This window comes from Epinephelus moara, chromosome 9, assembly GCF_006386435.1.
Source record: "Epinephelus moara isolate mb chromosome 9, YSFRI_EMoa_1.0, whole genome shotgun sequence".
In the NCBI taxonomy this organism is placed as follows: Eukaryota; Metazoa; Chordata; class Actinopteri; order Perciformes; family Serranidae; genus Epinephelus; species Epinephelus moara.
In genome coordinates, this window is record NC_065514.1 from 14,148,151 (window position 1) to 14,167,423 (window position 19,273).

The following is a 19,273-nucleotide window of genomic DNA, read 5'->3' on the forward strand; positions in this document are numbered from 1 at the left end:
AAATAAGCGACCAATGAAATCTTGCTGTCTAATGACCTTTCTGATTGACTAACGCTTGGTCGACTATTAGGGGGCAGCCCTAATTGGCAGCCCCCCTGCAGTAACTCTAAAGACCTCTTTGGGGTCACGAACCCCTTGTTGAAGACCCAGGCCCAAGGGAGCTATGTGCCAGAAAGGCTTGGTTGTGCTAAGAAAAAAGTTGTGGTTGGGGTTAAATTTAACAGATGAAAACCCTCTAGGCAAACTTGTCCCATGTGCAAGAATCACTGTAGGGCTGCCTGCGAGGCACAACTCGGGGCATGAAAAAAGAAAGTAAATAAACCTCTAAATATTCCGAGAAACAAAAGGGCAGACATGTTTCCCACTTCTTCCCGGGAGGTACAGTGGTTAGACTGACAGTCAAGATGGAGTCCAGCTCTCTGCCTCAGTTCTTTGGTTTCAGCAGAGGATTGAGGCTATTGTTTTTACCTTACTAACCAATTATCCTTCTTGTCTTCGGCCACAAAGTTAACACAACTTGAGCATGTAATGAAAAACACAAGACTATACACTGTTGCTACTGACTATTTAATTTGTGGACAAACCAAGAAAAAAAAATATATGTAGCATTTCAAATGAAATGCTTTTTTTTGTTCTGAAAGTAAAAGACGTTTATAATCACAATGATAATGAGTATAATTGAAATCATGAATATCTATAAAACATCTTGACTTCTCTCTTCATGCTGGGCGTTATCTTCCAATGGGAAATGGAGTCACAACATTGCATCACAATCCACTGGTGGGTCAGGGCGGGGGAGGGGTGCCTCAAGGAGGAAAAGTGAAGCAGGAGTCATTAGCCTGGTTTCCATTAGAGGGGCTAGCCAGGCCTTAAATAAGTCACTCAGTTTCACTCCAAAGAGTACTTCTGTGTCTTTTTCTTTTTTTCCCATGTATTTTCTACAGATGTCTTCCGTTGGGATTTCAGTTTTAAATTTAACTGTGCAGCCACACCAGTGAAATCTTCAGGTAGATCTGGCACAGGCTAGCCCCACAGGACTTCTCTGTAGAAAAAAATTCTATTAACATCACAGTGAATCAGGAAATTGGGGTGAAACACACTCATAGTGAGAATTCCAACCAATTATATTTCATTTTCATTGTGGCTGATAACATGGCACCACAAGTGCCAAACCCCATTTTCTGACTCGGAGGATGTCACTGACTCTTCCTTGTCGTTTCCTCCAAAGGGGAGAGGGTTCATTCCCCAAAACACCTAAACTGATACCAAAACATATCCAGGTTTACACAGCAGGCAAACAGGTCCAAATGGATCATAATAGTCATACAGATTGACAAAAAATCTTTACAAAATATGACCTGACGAGGTCAATAAATGTACAGCGATAATAAAAAGAAGGATTCTGTCTTTTTTTTCTGTACAAATGACAAACATCACAGAACAACAACATCGATATTTTTTCCATAGCAGATTTTTCAGACTGAGAAGGGAATAGATGTGGTGATCGACGAGGCAAGTCACCTGACAGGATGTGATGTCAAACAGAGTGAGTCAGCTGACAGGAAGTGCGCAGGTTTAACACCGTCAGGATAGGCTACAGCACTCGCTCATACAAAATGTACAAAACACCGTCCTCTAACTACAAACAGCGCACCTTGGAGGGGGGAAAAAACATCCCATGTTTCCAATGGTTTCAACTATCTGGAAAAACAATCTGTGCTTAACTTTGCCTTGGGATACTTTTGCCAGTGATGCGATAGATGTGCCTTGGCAGGTTGAATTGAGCATAGCCCAACTGAATGAGAACCATTAGAAACATGGCACATTTTGTCCCCCAGGTGAATTAAACAGATATATTAGTTGTGTGTTTTTGTTAAGCATTCGGAACCACGTGACATGCGTCCTCGTCATTGTGTCTGGAAGTGCTGTGGAGACGCAAACGTGACCCGGTGCTGCCCCCTTAGTCATGTGACCTCCGTCATCGATGCTGAGTGGTTCTGAAAATGGACGTGGGAGGAGGGAGGGACGGAGAAAGAGGTACAAGGATTAGGAGAAACAGGAAGGAAAGTGGGAAAAGGTGTGGGAATGAAGAGGAAATCATTGTCAGTATCAGGAGTGCTCTGTGTGAGGTTCTGAGTGTGTTTCTGTGCGTTGGGGAAGGAGGACAGGGGTGTAGTGCAAAATGTCATGCCTGTATGCTCTTCTAAACATGTGTCATTGCTTTGTGTAGAAAGAAAGCAAGAAGAAAAGAAAGAAGAAGAAGAAAGAAAGAGAGTACATGGTTAACTAATTATGTGACTGTAAACCTGTTTTTAGTTGATTCATGTAACACCCTGTCTTTATAGGAACTCTGGAAAATGAATCAGATTACAAATAATTACAGGAACAGCAAATTACAGTGAAAACCAAATTACAGTAGACTAAATTCTGGAGGGGTATTTTTTGTTTTAAGCACAGTCTTAAGGGAGCTCTGCCAATTAATTGGGAAAGATAATGTGAATCACAGAGATTACGTTTTCTGGGAATCCAGGTTAAGTGTTTTTAGCTACCTGTGCGCTGAGGGTCTCCAGAGGGCTCTCTACACGGGGGAAAGTCATCAGAGGCAGACCACGGTAGTCTTCAGTTTTCTGTTTAGCTGCTGCACTGTGGACACCTTTGAAGTTGTTTACAACACATATACCCTGTAAGGTATGAGGGGGGGTTCAACATTAATAGCGAGGTAGGCTGACATGGACCTGAAACATCAAGGGTTCATTTTAAGATGGGGAAAGTTAGTTTCAGCTGTAAAATTCTGACATTGTGACTGGTGGTGGTATGACTTTTACCAAACCAGACTGGGTCTACATTAGGTAAATAGAGATTCAGTTTAATTAATCCATTATGAAGCTCTCTTTTTAATTTAGTCATACTATTTTTTCCTACCCTTAATAAAAACTGTCCAAATACACATTTATTTGACAAATCATTGTAATGTTATAACAAGACGAATACTCTACAACCATGCCAGCAGCTCTGTGAGGATGTCCTGGGTCAAAGCAGTGCTAACAATGACAATGCTAGCGTAGGTATAATGTTTATCTTGTTCACTGTCTTAGGCCAGAGATATACTGAGATATACTTGCTTTAACTACATGTTCACATGTACATGATGGCTAGTTCGTGTATACTTGGTGTTTCTCAAAGTCAAGGATCCTTGCTTGGTAGGTTGAGTCTTTCCAAGGAAGATTCCTAGAGAGGCAAGGCAAGAGTCCTTCCCAACATTTGGCAAACACACTGGAACAGGCTAACGAGTGGCACCGGGTGTGCGGCATTAAACCTCACCGGATTGAGGGGGTTTCAGGGTACTGTGATCATTTTAGACTTTGCACTCTCTGATGTTTTTGAACAAATTTGAAAAAAAATTAAGCAATATATTCAACGTCATCTGACTTTTACAGAACATATATTTCTGGATTATACTAAAAAAAAAAACAGGTGTGCTAAAATTCTTTAAAGAAGGACTCTGTCCTCACTAGAATTTGAAGAATCCTTAAAATTGGAATAGTCTTTCGGCTGGATTTGATGATGTAGCATCCCTAAAATTCAGCTATTTAAGGATCCTTCCTTGACTTTGAGAAACACCCAGTGTCCACTTGGGAGCATTGGTTGTGCATGACGTCAGATATCAATGCAACGTGTATGCAAGATGCAATACTCACATTAAAACACCAGGGGCAGTTTAACACACATACTCGCCATTGTCACAATGTGCTTGATTTATGGACCTTACATACTATATATGATGATGCCACCATCTTTCTCTGCTGTGATCTCAGAATTACTGAAATAGTAGCCTCCTCGAGTGTCGCCATTGTTTCTGTTTACATCATGCAGATCCAAAGTTTTATATGGTCTAAGTTTTTTGGTGTGCCCTCTAGTGGAATCATCCAGTAATATATGTAGTACATAGGCGAGTAGGTGAACAATTACGCTCATGTTGCAGCCATTTGTCTACACAAGCGTGTGGTTAAAAAGCAAGTATATCTCTGGTTAGTGCAGCTGAGGCTGATGGAAGTGCAATTAGCACTGCATGTAGTTGGTCATAAATTGTACAAATAAAAAAATTTGGTCCAAGATGAAAAGTTAAAAGGCGACTGAACAGATTACGATTGATCCTGAGGGGAACTGAATTTGTATAACACATTTCATGGTAGTCCATCCAACAGTTGTTAAGACATTACACTCAAACCCTCAAAAGTCAACTTGCTGATAGCACTAGAGGAAAAGTCAGGGGATCATCAAAGTCCTTAAGCTTCATTGTCTGGGAACCACAAAGGTCTCAACAAAAAAAACTTCTTGCCAATCTGTCCACAGTTACTGAGGTAATTCAGTCTAGACAAAAGTGGTAGAGTCACAGACTGAAGGTGCCACCCCTAGAGCCATGGCTAAAAATCATGCCTTGATAAAGACTCCATACACCAAATAATAAAACTCACACTGCACTGAAGGGTTGTCTGACAATCTAATAAGCCTCTAACAGGAAATACAAGGGTGTGTATACATCTGGTCCCTTGAGACAAATTTTTACTTCCTATTATGAGACAACATAGAGTTATTGGACAGATGCAACCCTGTTATCTGCAGGTATACCTTAATATAACATGAGTATCATACCATTGTTAAAAGAGAACATCACCTAATGTCTATATTAAAATGAGAACACTTGTACCTTAAATCAGACTGCCTGCCAACCCTAGTGTCACTGCGATATTAGGCTCCAATTAGAAGGACTTAAGAGCACCCATGAGTTTTTGGGAGAGATGTGACCATATTTTTAGCTTCCCAACAGTTATCACCCTAATATAAAATTTATATGGGTGTAAAAGCTCAATCAAACATTGTATGAGTTCACAAATGCAGCCATCATTTAATGCAGTCAACGAAGATGCTCCGGGGTGTTCATCTTTGTGCCATGGCACCACGCCCAGCAGCCACTGTGAACTGACGCCTTATTTCTTCATTTATATGTCTGTTAAAATGTTTATAAATTACAGTTACTTGTAAATGCTGTTTTTTGTCCGGTTCGTTTAACTGCAGAGACACCACCAAGGTTGCCGAATTTCTGTACTCCTCCATGGACTGGTTAATCAAAGAAGGCAGCCCGAGGGGGAGTCCCCCCCTCCAGGCCAACCATGCCTTCAGGCAGTGGCAAAGGAGAAAATGAAGCGGGGGAGATTCACTGCTGGAGGATGCTCAAGGTTTCCTTGTTTGTGGCAGTTCATGGACGGTGCTTCTCTAATGATCCTAGACCAAGCAAATGAATCACAGCTGCTGGGCAAGAATCCGAGGATGACACTCCAGCATCACTGTTTCATAAAAACAGATGAATTCTGTACAGAAGTGTCTGTCACAGTGAATCAAACTTTAAGTTGATTAGGCTGAGTTATGGGCAAGTGCTTTACTTTGAGCTCAACTCTACACTGACACTCGCTTCTGTTGTTTTCACACGACTGTTCTTATCTAGCCTCGGAAGAAACCTATCTTTTAAGCTCCAACCATCCTGCTTGTTTCAAATACATTTCAGTATGGTTTCTGCTTTCTTGCTTTCACTCAACTGAAGCGCCTCCCCAAAGACCGTGGAAGACTGCTTTCCTTCCATTTTTGCATCTTGTCATGCATGCTAAGACAGGCTCGGCCAAGCTGCCATCTATTGTCTCAGGTGAACAAAGTGAAATTTGCTTGTTGCCATGAAACAGCTGTAACATTTGATTTGAGCTTTCGAATAAAGGTTACATATTCTCTTTGTATGGGATTGTACAAAAAAAGTTTGGATCTGATTCCATGTGCATTATGTTTTCAGATCTGCATGGACCTGTATCTTGTGTTTTAACATAAAATGTGTCAGACATATGGCAATTCTACATATGTTGGCAGCCTTGAATTTGAGGTTTAGATTGTAAGCCATTTTGAATTTCAAAGGGCTTCTCCTCTATCAGACCTGGCAGGCAGTCAGCATGTGGCTCTACTTTGTCTTGGATCAAGTGGACACCTCTGTCTCCAATATCATCCTGCAGCTCCACGACCAAGTGCTTAACACTGATCCCTCAATCTGCTGGCAGAGGACAAACCTCTTGTAACACTAAAGGCAGTAGCTGTTTGACGAGTCCATTCAGATCTCCTCGCTGTCAGCACTGATAGCGCAGGGATCTGAGCTATACCTGCTTTCTACTCTCTTTGTACCAATTAATTTCCCTCCAGATAGCAGTCCATCATATTGCCTCAGTTTTCCCGATGACAAGACCTTGATAAGCTTCATCAGGACCATTAGGTGAATGTGTCAGGGAGAGGCAGCCCTCCTCAGCTTGCTGATAATAAGCTGTAAATGAGCAGGTTCAAACTGCTGACGTGATGATTGATTTTCTTGTGTCTGCTTTCCCCCGGAGATCATCCACTCAATGTATGTCAATTTTTAAAGATCAATCATTGAAAGCTAATATCCTTCATTAAAGAGTGGGGTGCTGTGGCTCCCCCTCCTCGTGGTCCAAGGACAAACTGCTTCTAGTCGACCAAAGCATATCACTTTAGCTTCCTCGCAAGTCCACAACACAATGGCAAAGACAGGAGCAGGTATGATTGCTACTACTCACCCAGAAATCTCAATAACTAACCATCTATTCAAATCAAAATCTACCATCATCTAAACATCTTCTATGCTCCACCCTTGGAAAACTTTTACTACTATTAATGGCTGTCGCGCCTTCCTGCCCAAATTCATACACACTTCAAGAAAGGTGTGGCTGTCTGGGAGGAGATGTCAGTCAAACCACAAATAGTTCATCTGCAAAACAGTGTGGGTGTTTTAAAGGGAATGTGGATCTTTCAGATTAATTTGAGGAGTGCCTTTGGTTTGCATGTCCCACATTTTATCTTGGGTCTGGCACAGTCTGGCCTTGGTCTTGACCTCATCTCCTAAAGTCTTGGTCTTGTCTGGGGCTTGGGGCCATGCCTTGGGTCTCAGTTTAGGTGGTCTTTACAGCACTTTTCCCTTCATGTCTTTTCCTCCCTTCCATCTCTCTCTCATACTCCTTACTTGAGCACCAGCGGCAATTAACATGAATTGAAGCCTCCAAGACTTTTAAAGTTTATCTCTTTTAAATTGTTGTGGTTTCTCTTCGCCTTCCCTTCTCCTCAAGGGGATTTTCGCTTCAACCACAAAAACAAGTCAACGGTTTCAGCTGTAATCATTACCCTGTATTTAAACACTCAGCTTAAAATGTGATGTTGACAAAGTGATTTCGATTTTCAGTGGAAGCCAGGATATCTGACAGCTCGATTTTACATTAAAGGCTTTGAGACAGGGAAATTCATTTTCTTCAAATCCAGTGAGAACAATTTGTACCTTGCAATGATATTTATTTCAATGAGACACATAAAAAGGTCCCTTTTCCCAACCAGAATTTATCAGATCACATATTCTTTTCACTGGTTCCCTCAATTATCTTAGAATTAGAAACAACCATGGTGATTCCTTTGACTTTCTAACTCCTGGTCCTCCTGCCTTTCACTACCCTTCCTCACTGAGCTCTTTAAGAAACAGAGCGTCTGCTGATCTCAGTAGAAATCCAGGTGCCACCTCAGTATTTTCTTTCCTTTCTTATCTTCTCCTCCTACTCCCAATCAACCAGTGCGTCCTTACCCTTTTCCCTCTATCCTAACTCACCTGTATCTGAACCTCCTCCAAGCTCAGTATAAACCATGCTTCATCCTGTTTCACATCCTCTCCCTCACCTCTTCATGAACTGCTCTTTTTAGCTCCTTTACCAAGTAAGTGTTTAGTTCCTCATTACACAACTTACTAGTACTACAATATAGATTAATAGTATAAAATCTGCTGTGTATAAGTATTTTAGGGCATACATTTGCATTCAGGCTGACTTTAAAAATGGCACCAAAACCCTGTTACAGGCTTTGGTAAGAGCTGCAGCCTAGAATGATCATCTAATTACCGGTTTGGGTCGCTTCCAAAATGAAGCTGGAAATTATTATTATAATTTGAAAATAAGTCATGACCAGAATCCACCTCAGAATAATCATCCTCTCTCCTCCTCTAATCCTCACTCCCACACTTGCCCAAACTTTTCACTCTTCCATCATCCTCACCAGAAACAGAGCAACAGCTGATCCCAGTATAAATCCGGCCACTACGTCCGAACAGTGGTTTCGGTACTCTGAGACTCGGTTGAGGCCGGTGAGGAAGGCTGAACAGAGGGTGCCCAGACAGAGCACAGGCTTGGCCAGGCGGCTGGACTTGGTCTTGATGGTGCTGGTGATGTACATCTGGAAAGGAGGACAGAGGGCAGATTAAATCAGACGGTGAAGAAAGCCATGACAGCTGACAATGCTTCAAATAGGGTATGGATGTTGCTGCAAAGAAGCTACGTATACATATACAACATGGATGCTTCACTCACATCTTTAACCCAGCAGCACAGAAGATCTTTACAATGACCACAGTTTCAAGATGGACACCTAAGATTAGTATTACCAATTCAGTATCTGACCAAATGTCAACCCTTCTATTCCTATGACACTGAATAATGGCCAGAAAATGTTTTTGCAGAACATTATGATGTCACTGTGACGTTGACTGATATAAAATGTCACCACTTTATCGTTTTATTCTATCAGACATTTCTAGGAAATTTTGTCTTAATTACCAGATGAATTCTTGAGTGTTTGCCAAAAACATGTTTTGTGAGGTCATATTGACCTTGACCTTTTACCACCAAATTTTGATTAGTTCATTCTTGAATTCAAGTGGCAGTTTGTGCCACATTTGAAGAAGTTCCCTAAAGGCCTCCTTGAGATGTCATGTCTATAAAAGTAAGACAACAGTTAGGTCACAGTGGCCTTGACCTTTGGCCACCAAAATAAAAACAGCTCATCACTGAGTCCAAGTGGATGTTTGTTGTAAGTTTGAAGAAATTTCCTCAAGGTATTCTTGAGATATCATGTTTATGAGAATGAGATGGACGCAGGGTCACAGTGACCTTGACCTTTGACCACTGAATTCTAATTGTTTAGTACTGATTCCAAGTGGACGTTTGGCCCATGTTTGAAGACATTACAGGTGTTCTTCAGATATCATGTTCACGAGAATGGCATGGACGCAAGGTCACAGTGATCTTGGATTTTGACCTTTTGACCACTAAAATATAATCCTCGAGTCCCAAATGGATGTCTGTGCCAAAATTTGAAGAAACTCCCTCAAGGTGTTCCTGAGATATCCTGTTCACAAGAATGAGACAAACATGAGGTCACAGTGACCTTGACTTTTGTCCACTAAATTCTAATTCGTTTATTGTTGAGTCCATTTGGATGTTTGTCCATAGTTTGAAGAAATCTAAAGGTGTTCTTAAGATATCGAATTCATGAGAATGAGATGGATGCAAGGTCACAATGATCTTGATCTTTGACCTGTGACCATTAAAATGTAATTAGTTTATTCTCGTCCAAGTGGATTTTTTTGCCAAATTTGAAGAAACTCACTCAAGATGGTTCTGAGTTTTTCTGTTCACAAGAATGGGACCGATACACGGACGGACGTACAAACAGAAAACATAATGCCTCCAGCCACAGCTACCAGCGGAAAGGCAAAAAAATATGCTCTCTACTGTGTCCCAAAGATCTAAGGTTTCACCTGTACCGCTCTTTAGGCAGACAAGAACAGAAGCGATCCCATGCAGTGTAACTGGAGGTGTTCCCACAGAAATGGAATCAAATATTTTACCATTTTATGAGAGCACAGAGCCTCCATTGAACAGCAAAACGGTTAAAGAAAGATGTCACAAACTTACATCATATGAGTGAAATACCTTTCCAAAACAAGGAGCTTTTTTTCACAGAGAATAGAAGATTACAAGATTAACCTAATAGGGGGAACCTCTGAGAAGACTGTCAGCATTTAAAAACATCAGTCTTCCTACATATGTTCTCACTTCTTGAACTTTTACCTCCTCCCACGTCAGACCTTGGAGCTGCGCAAATCAAATCCTCTTTTCATCAACAACCTGTCTTTGTATTCTTCTCACTTGTGCTGATAAAATCTGCACCTCTGCTCTCCCTCCTTTCACTTTCCAGCAGCTGAGCTCCTCTGTCACTGTGATATCACACACCAGCCCTTCAAATAGCCCTTCAAAAGCCATTCTTCATGTGTTCCTCAGGCCAATTTTCTAAAAATGCCCGGACCCACCCTACACTTGTATTACACATTCCTCGACACACTTCCAAGAAGTATGAAGTCCCTCCTCACCCGTTCCTCCATCAAAGATAGATGTGCTACAGAAAACATTCCTTCTTATTCACGGCCTTTTTAAATAACAAATTTAGTGTGGAACTTTAATCAGTCTGGGCTAAAGAGATATATTCATCTCTGATTGTTTGGGTGTTTTTTACTATGTAAAACTTTGTTTACACCAAGATTTAAAGTAATTACACTCAGTCCCAAATGAGAAACTCTAGAACCACAAGTACACTTGACATTGATTTTTAATTAACCTTGCTCATTGAAGAAAATCTGCAAATTTGGTGAAGAATTTCAATACATGTTTTGTCTTCACTTTATTATATGATATTGATTTAAATTCAGAAAGAAGTTATGCTCAGGGAAATACTTGTTTGTACACTGCAGTATACTTATATTGTATTCATGTGTATAATTGCCTTAACTTTTAACTTTGTTTATGAAGTACAAGTACTTAGACAAAACTTAGAATTTAGAATACAAACTGCATAATTGGAGGCTTCTATTTTAGTTCAGCAATAAAAAGCTCTTAATTGACCACAGTTAAACTAACGAGTCTGATGGTTCCAGCCTTCAATAGGCAAGTTTGATCCTCACTAATGTCCTCATTCCTGTGACTGATGCTTTACCACCACATGCCCATGCTTAAAGGGACAGTTCACCCCAGAATCAAACATACATATGTTTCTTCTGACCTGTAGTCAAGCCAGCCATTGGGAATTATGAGCAGGGGGAGAAGAGCTGTGTCTCAATTCAGGGGCTGGAGCCTTCGAAGGCTACATTTGAGGACTGATTGCATCACATCGGCGCGACCAAGGCTCTCCCATTTCAAAGTCTCCTTCAAATGCGGCTGAGAAATGCAGCCTTCTTTCCCATAGTTTGGAGCGGATACATATATGCAACGGATATATCCTTCGTGGCCCAGCCTATCCCAAGAGGCATTGTGCGCTGGTGACGATTATATATTAAGCAAAGTCAAGTAACAGTTGGTAACTAGCTTACAGTTTACCATTGTTAACATTACTATAAGCTAAAAGCACACAGCTTGAACAATCTTAATTTAATACGTTTACCTGAAAACGGTCCTCCATCAGCCTGAAATATATCAAACAGCCGTTTCTCTGGCGACGAAACATCTCCTCAAGTATTAAATACCAATCTCTGGGTCCATGATTTAGGGCTAACTAACTTACTAGCTTACTCCCTCTTTCGTCAAGCCCAGCTGGTTGCTAAGTAACAGGGACATCAACGGATCAGGGCGAGCGCAACTGGTGATGCAACCAGGAAATCCTCTGCCAACCAGACCATCCCGTTTCTGAGACCATTCTGTTTGGCTGATGTGGTCTTTAAAGGATGTGGCCGACGCAGACCGTGAAAGCTGCATCCTTCAAATGCTGCAGCCCCTGAATTGAGACACAGCTGAGGGGACCACAATGCAAAATTTTACACTTCCTGTGAGTATAATCCAATTAATCATATTTCCACATGTATTTTGTATCCACTCCATTTTAAGATCTTACATTTTGAAAAGCAGAGGTAGTCACATGTTTGTCCGGCGCTTCTTTCCAGTGAAGTCAAATAAAACACTGATTTAAGAAATTATTGCAAGGTATTAAATCATAAAATCAAATCATAGGTGAACAAATATGCCTAATAGTTTACTTGATTCATTTATTCAATCTTAAGGGCTACTATAACCATATATTGGTTAAATTGAGTGCTGAACTGAAATCGTGGTTGACAACTCTCAGTTTCCCAGTCATACTCAATTCATGCAATTCCAAGACTGTTCAAGGACCACAGTATGCAGAAATATTTAAATATACCATTTTGAAAAAAGGCAATGTTCCTTTTTCCCCTCTCCAAAATTTAGCGGAACTTTGGAGCATGACTCGGCCCCCTTTCCGACAAGATAGCATGACGTGGTTGGTACTAATGGATGCCTCAGGTCCTCTAGTATAGTGGTTCCAAACTGGTGGGTTGCAGGTCGATTCTGAATGGACCTCAAGTGACTCGCGAACATTTCAGGTTTGTTGAAAACACACTTTATTTTGAAGTACAGTAAATTTCTGGCAAAGAGCTCTTATTTTGAAGTGCTGTTTCCTACAGTAGACTGGGTAACTAATGGACAGCCACTTGACAGAGACAGAAAACTAGCTCTACGACACGGCCAAACACAAATATGGTGCTAAATGTATGACTGTATGGACCTTGAACTAATGACTAAGGAGAAATCTGGACCCCATGGCTGGATCAGTTTGGAACTACTGCTCTAGTTTAATGTGATACCAGTGTCTTCACTATAGCTTTAAAACTGAGCCCGATAGAGCAAGTGTTATTATACAACATTAGTCTGCCTCACTTTTCACTAGTGATGGCCTCATGAAGCCTCACGAAGCATTTTCTTTATTTTCTGAACCCACTAGATGGCACTCTTGGTTTTAAGAGAGAGTCTCAAAGAATGGCAATTCAGTGTGTTTTAAACCTTTTGTTGAACAAAAAGCGCCATCTAGTGGGCTCAAAAAATAAAGAAAATGCTTCATGAGGCTTCATCTGGCCATCACTACTTTTCACCATCAGCTCTGCCTGTACCTGCTGCCTTGCTTTGCCAGACATTTGTCCATTGCCTCTTTATAGGTGTCAGCGCAATACACAAGCAAATGTAAGAAAACACTGGAGTTGTTCTCAAGTCTTAAAGCGAATCAGGTGATACCATGCCATGTTACACAATAAGTTAAACAGTAATCAACCTAAATATACAGTATGTGATGTTATGTGATGGTTTTTCCATTGTTTAAACCTCCCATCCTGTAAAATGCCCACATTAAACTCTATTATAGTGCCTGGTGCTCATGTACATTCTCCTCACCGTCAGGTAAACAGCCGAGTAAACACTCAGCGAAGCATCCTTGGATGGGAACGACCTGCGAGCGTTCTCCACGACAACAGGGTTCCCAGTGCAGATGTTGCCGTTGACGATAAACTGGTGATTAAAACGACACTCGGTGCCGGTGTAGTTGGGCTTGCAGACAGACAGGAAGTAGGGCGAGAGACCTCCCGTCACCACCTGGCCCGCGTTGACGAAGATGTCTGTGGCAAACAGACCAAATGCAAACACACCTGGGGCACACAGACACGCAGATACACGGATGAGAATTTATAGCTCATAAAAACCCAAAGCAAAGGAACATTAACACATAGGCACAAAGATATAAATGCTTCACACTCATTTCCGCCTTAGATCGTGGTGTAATCACCTTATATCCGGGGTTAAATTGGCCTGTGACTATCTGGCTCCCAGTGCTGGTCCATAAGCTCCCAACTGTCATTAGGCAGAACTAAACCCCAGGATATCTACTGTTAACAACATTACAGTTATCCTATACTACCAATTTAAATGCAAATAGTATTGATTTTGTATTGGAATCAAATGAAGGTAATATGGAGGGAAAGAGGAGTGGACCACAGGCAGAGACAGAAACATAAACACGCAGAAAAAAATTGCATTTAATATGAATGATTGCACTGACACTTTAAGCCCACCAACCCTAACCAATGTCTGCGTCTGCATTCCTTTTGCTGTGAAATATGACTGCTGATTATCTGGCCTGCTTAGCCATGAAATTACTCTGCTTTGTATTCTCATCCAAGGGGGGGCTGCAGAGGGCCGGGGTGGCAGGGGAGCGGGAATGTTCGGGTGCCAGTGAGGGGTACAGGGACACGATTGTGTGAAGGGCATCATTGAGGGAAATAGAGATGGGGGAATTAGGGTGAGAGGAGAGGAGATGGGAGCGAGCAAGAGAGTGGGAAACTAAGCCTCGGTGACCCTACAAATTTGAGAGATTGTTCGGGAGCAGACGGAAACATAAATCATGTGAATTGCCTAATGAATTTCTGATGAGTGTTTTATAAATTGGAGGGATATTATTTAAAAATGAACAATACAGTTCCTGATTACGCCAGGAAAGTCCAGCAGACGACCTCATTTACTGGAACAGATAGCAAAGAGTCTGTCACTCTGCCCAGTGCTACTCAAGCTTTGTGGAGAAGTGGCTGTAAAGATTTATATTCAAAGGTCGTAGCTGGACGTCTTGTGCGGTCTTTTGGAGGAGTGACACAGGTATGTAATGTGAGGTTACAAACTTTACCTGTAATTGTGGTGCAAAGCTGCCCTATTGTAAGAAATCTTTTAAATATTGCCTCTATGCGATCCAGCGTCTTTGATAAAGATGTTTAAATTCAATTTTGTTTCAGTGGCTAATGCAGTTTTAGAGAAGCTGCAGTAAATGCATCACAGCTGGACTTGATCCCAATTGGCTCCCTTCACTGAAGAATTACTAAAATCAGTTCAGTCAGGCCAGTTTGCTGTATTTAAACTGAAAAGCCTCCACCAGCAAGTTTGCCTACCTAAGATTTAAATCAAAGCAGATGGTGAGGTCAGCCAATCAGGATCAACCACACACAACACATGACATAAGCAGTTCTGATTAAGCCACACTAACTCCCACAGTCCAAAGGCACAGGCAGGTCAGGCTAACAGCACTCTAAATTGTCCTCTGGTGTGAATGTGAGTGTGTCTGTCTGGTTGTCAGCCGTGTGATTGACTGGCGACCTGTCCAGGGTGTACCCTGCCTCTCGCCCAATGTCAGCTGGGATCGGCTCCAGCCACGCGCAACCCTCTAAGGATAAACGGTTACAGACAATAGCTGGATGGATGGATGGATTTCAAAGTGTAGTCTCAAGAGGAATACAAAGCAGCTCAATATTATTTCTTAGTGCATGCTTATTTAGTGTTTTCCTCTGTAACGGGTATAATGTAATTTTATTTACACTTTAAGAGGGTTGAGCTCTTGGATCATTTAAAGGGAAAATTCACCCAAAATCCAAAATACATATTTTTCCTTTTTCTTCCTATTGAACAATCTAGATTGTTTTGGTGTCAGTTGTTGAGTGTTCTAGATATCGGCCATGAAGAAGTTTGTCTTCTCTCAAATATAATGGGACTAGATTGCACTCCAGGGATCAGCATGCCCAGGGTCCCTGCCGCCCGGCACACAATGCAGAGCCCTGAATCCTGTCCCTGCGGGTGGTGGGACCCACAGGGCGACGGCTCCATATTATCTATTTGGCTCCACTGCCCCATGGCCCAAGGCCCGGCCACCAGACGCTGAGCCAAACCAGGCCTGGCTCCAGGGGGAGCCCTGGTGTCCCCATATCAGGCGAGGTCCTCAAAGTCTAAATATGCCGTTTCATCAAGGTCTTCTTGAATCACTGTTAGTCTGGCCCCTCCGCTGGCATCAGACCCTACCAGGGGCTACTAGCCCAGGACAACACAGCTCCCAGGTTCACAGGGACATGCAAACCCCTCCACCACGTTAAGGTGGCGATTCTCAGAGGAGATTTTTTGATCATCACTTTGCTTCTGGCACTCAAGGAGCCAAAAAATCATGATCAGGTTACTCAAGATAATCCACAGACCTTGTTGTGAGCAGTTTCATGTAGGAACTATTTTCATTCTACCAAACTACATCTGCCAACTGTATCACTGCGCACAAGTAAGTGCACATCTACTGCTAGCCAACTAAGCACCACTGAGTTAGCTATCTTTCAAGCTCAGCCAACGAGGACTCCATTAATGTTTACATGTTGCGTCCACAATTAGATGCATGCTTCCTTTTGTGCAGTGATACGGTTAGCGGATGTAGCTCGGTAGAAAAGAATAGTTCCTACATGAAACTGCTCACAACAAGGTCTGTGGATTATCTTGAGTCAACATCATCAATCCTGGAAAAAGACATTGCTGATGAGTTTTTCAAATTGTCATTTTTCGACTCTTTGAGCACCACAATCCGAGTGCCATCTAGTTCCATTATATTCAAGTGTAGGCAGACATCTCTACAACTGATATCTCCAACACTCAGCAACTCACACCGAAACTATCTAGATTGATTGATAAATAACTCTACAGGTAAAAGGTTGATTTGGGGGTGAACTGTCCCTTTAGGCAAAGTCTAATACCTACTGAATACACTTAAGGACACACAAACTGCCATTATCTTGACACGCATCACCACTGTGCTACTTCCCAGCTTCGTGTATCAGCGCCTCAAATAAGCAGGAAATGTATATTAGTTCCACAGCTGCTGTATTTATTGTGTCTTTGTGGCATGTCAGGTGTGTGCTACAGACGTGTGCTGTACTTTACTCTCAAGGAACAAACAGAGGATCAAAATCTGCTGCTCTAAACACTTAAAGTATTTCCAGACAACCTCAGCTTTACATGTCTGTGCAGAGGAAGCTACTGCCATGCCCACCCCTGACTGACCTTGTCAACCTCATCTTCTAAATTCTTTCTTTTCATCCTTCACTGTGCATCGACCTGTCTCTGACACAACAGAAAAACGGCTGATCCCGTCATGTATCGTGTTATTCCAAGGTTGGTGATTGCTTGGTGACCCTGTCTGTTGGTACGCTGCTTGCATTCCAAGTCGAGGGTCACCCTCATTTGTCCTTTGTAGGATAAATGGGTGCTTTGGCAAGCCCTCCTTACATAATACTGACGGTGTATAGAACATAAACAAGCTCGTCTTAAATACCAAAATCCTCGAGCTCTGAATCATCATGGTTGGTTTTTGAATCGGTAGCTTTCTGCATTGGAGCTCCCCTTGCAGGTGACTGACAGCACCCACATTCAGCTGTCAGCTTAGCCATGATATACAGCGTGTTGCTTCCTTTTCAGAAGCTTCCTCAAAGACTATGAAAGCCACACGAAAAAAAATCCAAGTGTTGCAGATGCATTCTTTATTGAGTTATTAACCTTATAAACTCTGCTTCTGTAGTTTAAGTGCATTATTGTCACTGTAATATGAATGGTGATGTGATCACTGGGGTGCGTACAGATATGAACAATAATGTGATCACTTAGCTACAAAAAAACAAATGTAACAAGCCAAACAGTGAGTATGAGTGTTTGTGAAATGATCCATATCAGCTAAATGATCCTCCAGACTCCTGTTTTTAAAGCCATTTTTACCAGAACATTAAACTACATTTAATTATTGTTATCACTGTCGCCCATAAGATAAAAACTTCCCAGGTTATTCCCAGGATATGCGCACATATTTTTGATGTGTGTATGAGTTGTCAGCTACTGCTTGGTACCATCCACCTGAAGGAGCTCAGGGCAGTTTGGCCTACCTGGCATGAAAACGTTCTTACCTATGAAGCGTATGATGCGGCGGATAAGGGGGTTGAGGTAACAACAGTCTCCTGTCACAATAGTTTTCTCCTGGGCCAGGAGAGCTTCCCTCGTTGATTTCATCACGTACATGGACACCTCTCCGATAAAAATCTGCGCACAGAAAGACACAGAAACAGGTTGAGATCCAGACAACACACAGACAAGGGAGAAAAGAAAATATCAAGTTGGGCATCCCATTATAGGGCAGAGGGACATTTTGCCCCTGTCTAGCCTGTGTACATAAACCACTGTGTCTTAATGCAGCCTTTCTTCGGGTCCATTATAGTGTGGACATTACATCACGTCTAATGGAAAAACTGCTGCTGGACACACAGAATGAAACTCATTGCCAGCTGCCTTGGGTGATGCGGATTGCTGCAAAAATGTGTGTTTATGAGCGGGAGTGTGTGCATACAGTATGTGTGTACACATGTGGTTTTGGTCTTTAGTGTGTGTGTTTGTGTTCATAAAAGAGGTTGTTTCGAGCCTCAGGACAGGTAACAAAACTCCTGTGTTTTCTCCATCCCTCACTTTTTTCATCATCAACATGCTCTCGTGAATGCAGCTCTAATCTATTTCTTTCTTTCTTTGCGGCTACAAGCAGAAAGAGCCGCTGATTTCGTGATGTTGGGAAACTCAAAAAAAAAGAACAATGAAGAAAGAGGGACTGACAGCAGTCACATAAAAAGGGTATGAATGTTTTAAAGTTGTGGACTGGATTCGGTCCTGTCTGGATATGTCAGCATGAAGGAAACTGAATTAATATTTCCAAACACTTTCTTTTCCCACTGACATAAAGCATGCAAATGCCAAATGAAACTCTCATCAATGCATCATGACAGAGGAACCCATCTTTTGATGCATTATGACCCAGAAACATCTGTCTTCAAAGGCGACATAACCAAAAGAAGGCCTTTATCTTCAAGCAGACTGTGACTGTAAAAGCCAGGCAACTTATATCATGTGGTTTTGTTAGTTGTGACAAATGAAAATGCATATTTGCAGAGGCTAGAAAGGAGGGACGGTGCAGATTTAACGGTTAACTAACACAATTTCAATACAGGCAATGAATCCGAGGTGGTTTAAAGGAAAAATTCATGATCTAAATGTAAACAAAATTATTCATGGGCCTCTTCTAGCATCATGTGTATATTTTATAATCAACATCAACAAACTATTTTGTTTGAAGTGCGCATACGCAAACAATACCTATGCTAAGTTTTAACTGAAATATAGGTCAGTTTCACCAAGACGGGAGCTCAAATGTGCTATATCTCCACTGAGTGTCAGTCATTGGCAAACTTTTAAAATAACATTATTTTTCAAGTGTGTCATTTCCTGATATTTTTCCTAACTAGAATCACAGCTCTGCTGCGTATGCCTTGACGATACAGTCAAGTTGCAGTTACAGTATACACTTATGCTTGTAAAAATATGGATGCTTCACACACACATTTTCCCGCCCAGCAGCACAGAAGATCCATACAGTCAGCACAGTTTCAAGGTGGGCACCCACGATTAGTGTCACCAATTGACCTTTCGCTAAGCCCCGCCCCTTTGCGATGGTCCAACAAGCTGTCAGAGTAAGCATGGAGCCCACACTGTAACTAACTGCACTCCCTGAAGAAATATTATCATATTGTTGGAAAACTGAAAGAGTGATTCCAGAGAGAAGCAGACAGAGGGGTCTACAGTCTGTGTTTGAAGGATATATCCAGGATGTCAAACTGACTCAGCAGCAACAACAGGTT

General features: G+C 41.8%; 1 protein-coding gene across 3 annotated transcripts in view; it reads right to left on the bottom strand.

The window, feature by feature from the left end:
• Nucleotides 1-551: 551 nt before the first annotated feature.
• Nucleotides 552-19,273, bottom strand: part of plppr1 (phospholipid phosphatase related 1) — an 83,351-nt gene continuing 64,629 nt past the window's right edge. The window contains exons 4-9 of one of the 3 annotated variants that reach the window (XM_050052585.1): nucleotides 17,501-17,633; nucleotides 13,152-13,402; nucleotides 8,140-8,316; nucleotides 2,550-2,681; nucleotides 2,192-2,220; nucleotides 552-1,997 (exon numbers count right to left, since the gene is read on the bottom strand). In XM_050052585.1, coding sequence (XP_049908542.1) covers nucleotides 2,215-2,220; nucleotides 2,550-2,681; nucleotides 8,140-8,316; nucleotides 13,152-13,402; nucleotides 17,501-17,633 — 699 coding nt within the window. In that variant the 3' untranslated portion in view covers nucleotides 552-1,997; nucleotides 2,192-2,214. Of the gene's footprint in view, nucleotides 2,221-2,549; nucleotides 2,682-8,139; nucleotides 8,317-13,151; nucleotides 13,403-17,500; nucleotides 17,634-19,273 lie in introns of all 3 variants that reach the window. The other 2 variants (XM_050052584.1, XM_050052583.1) reach the window with 2 other exon arrangements.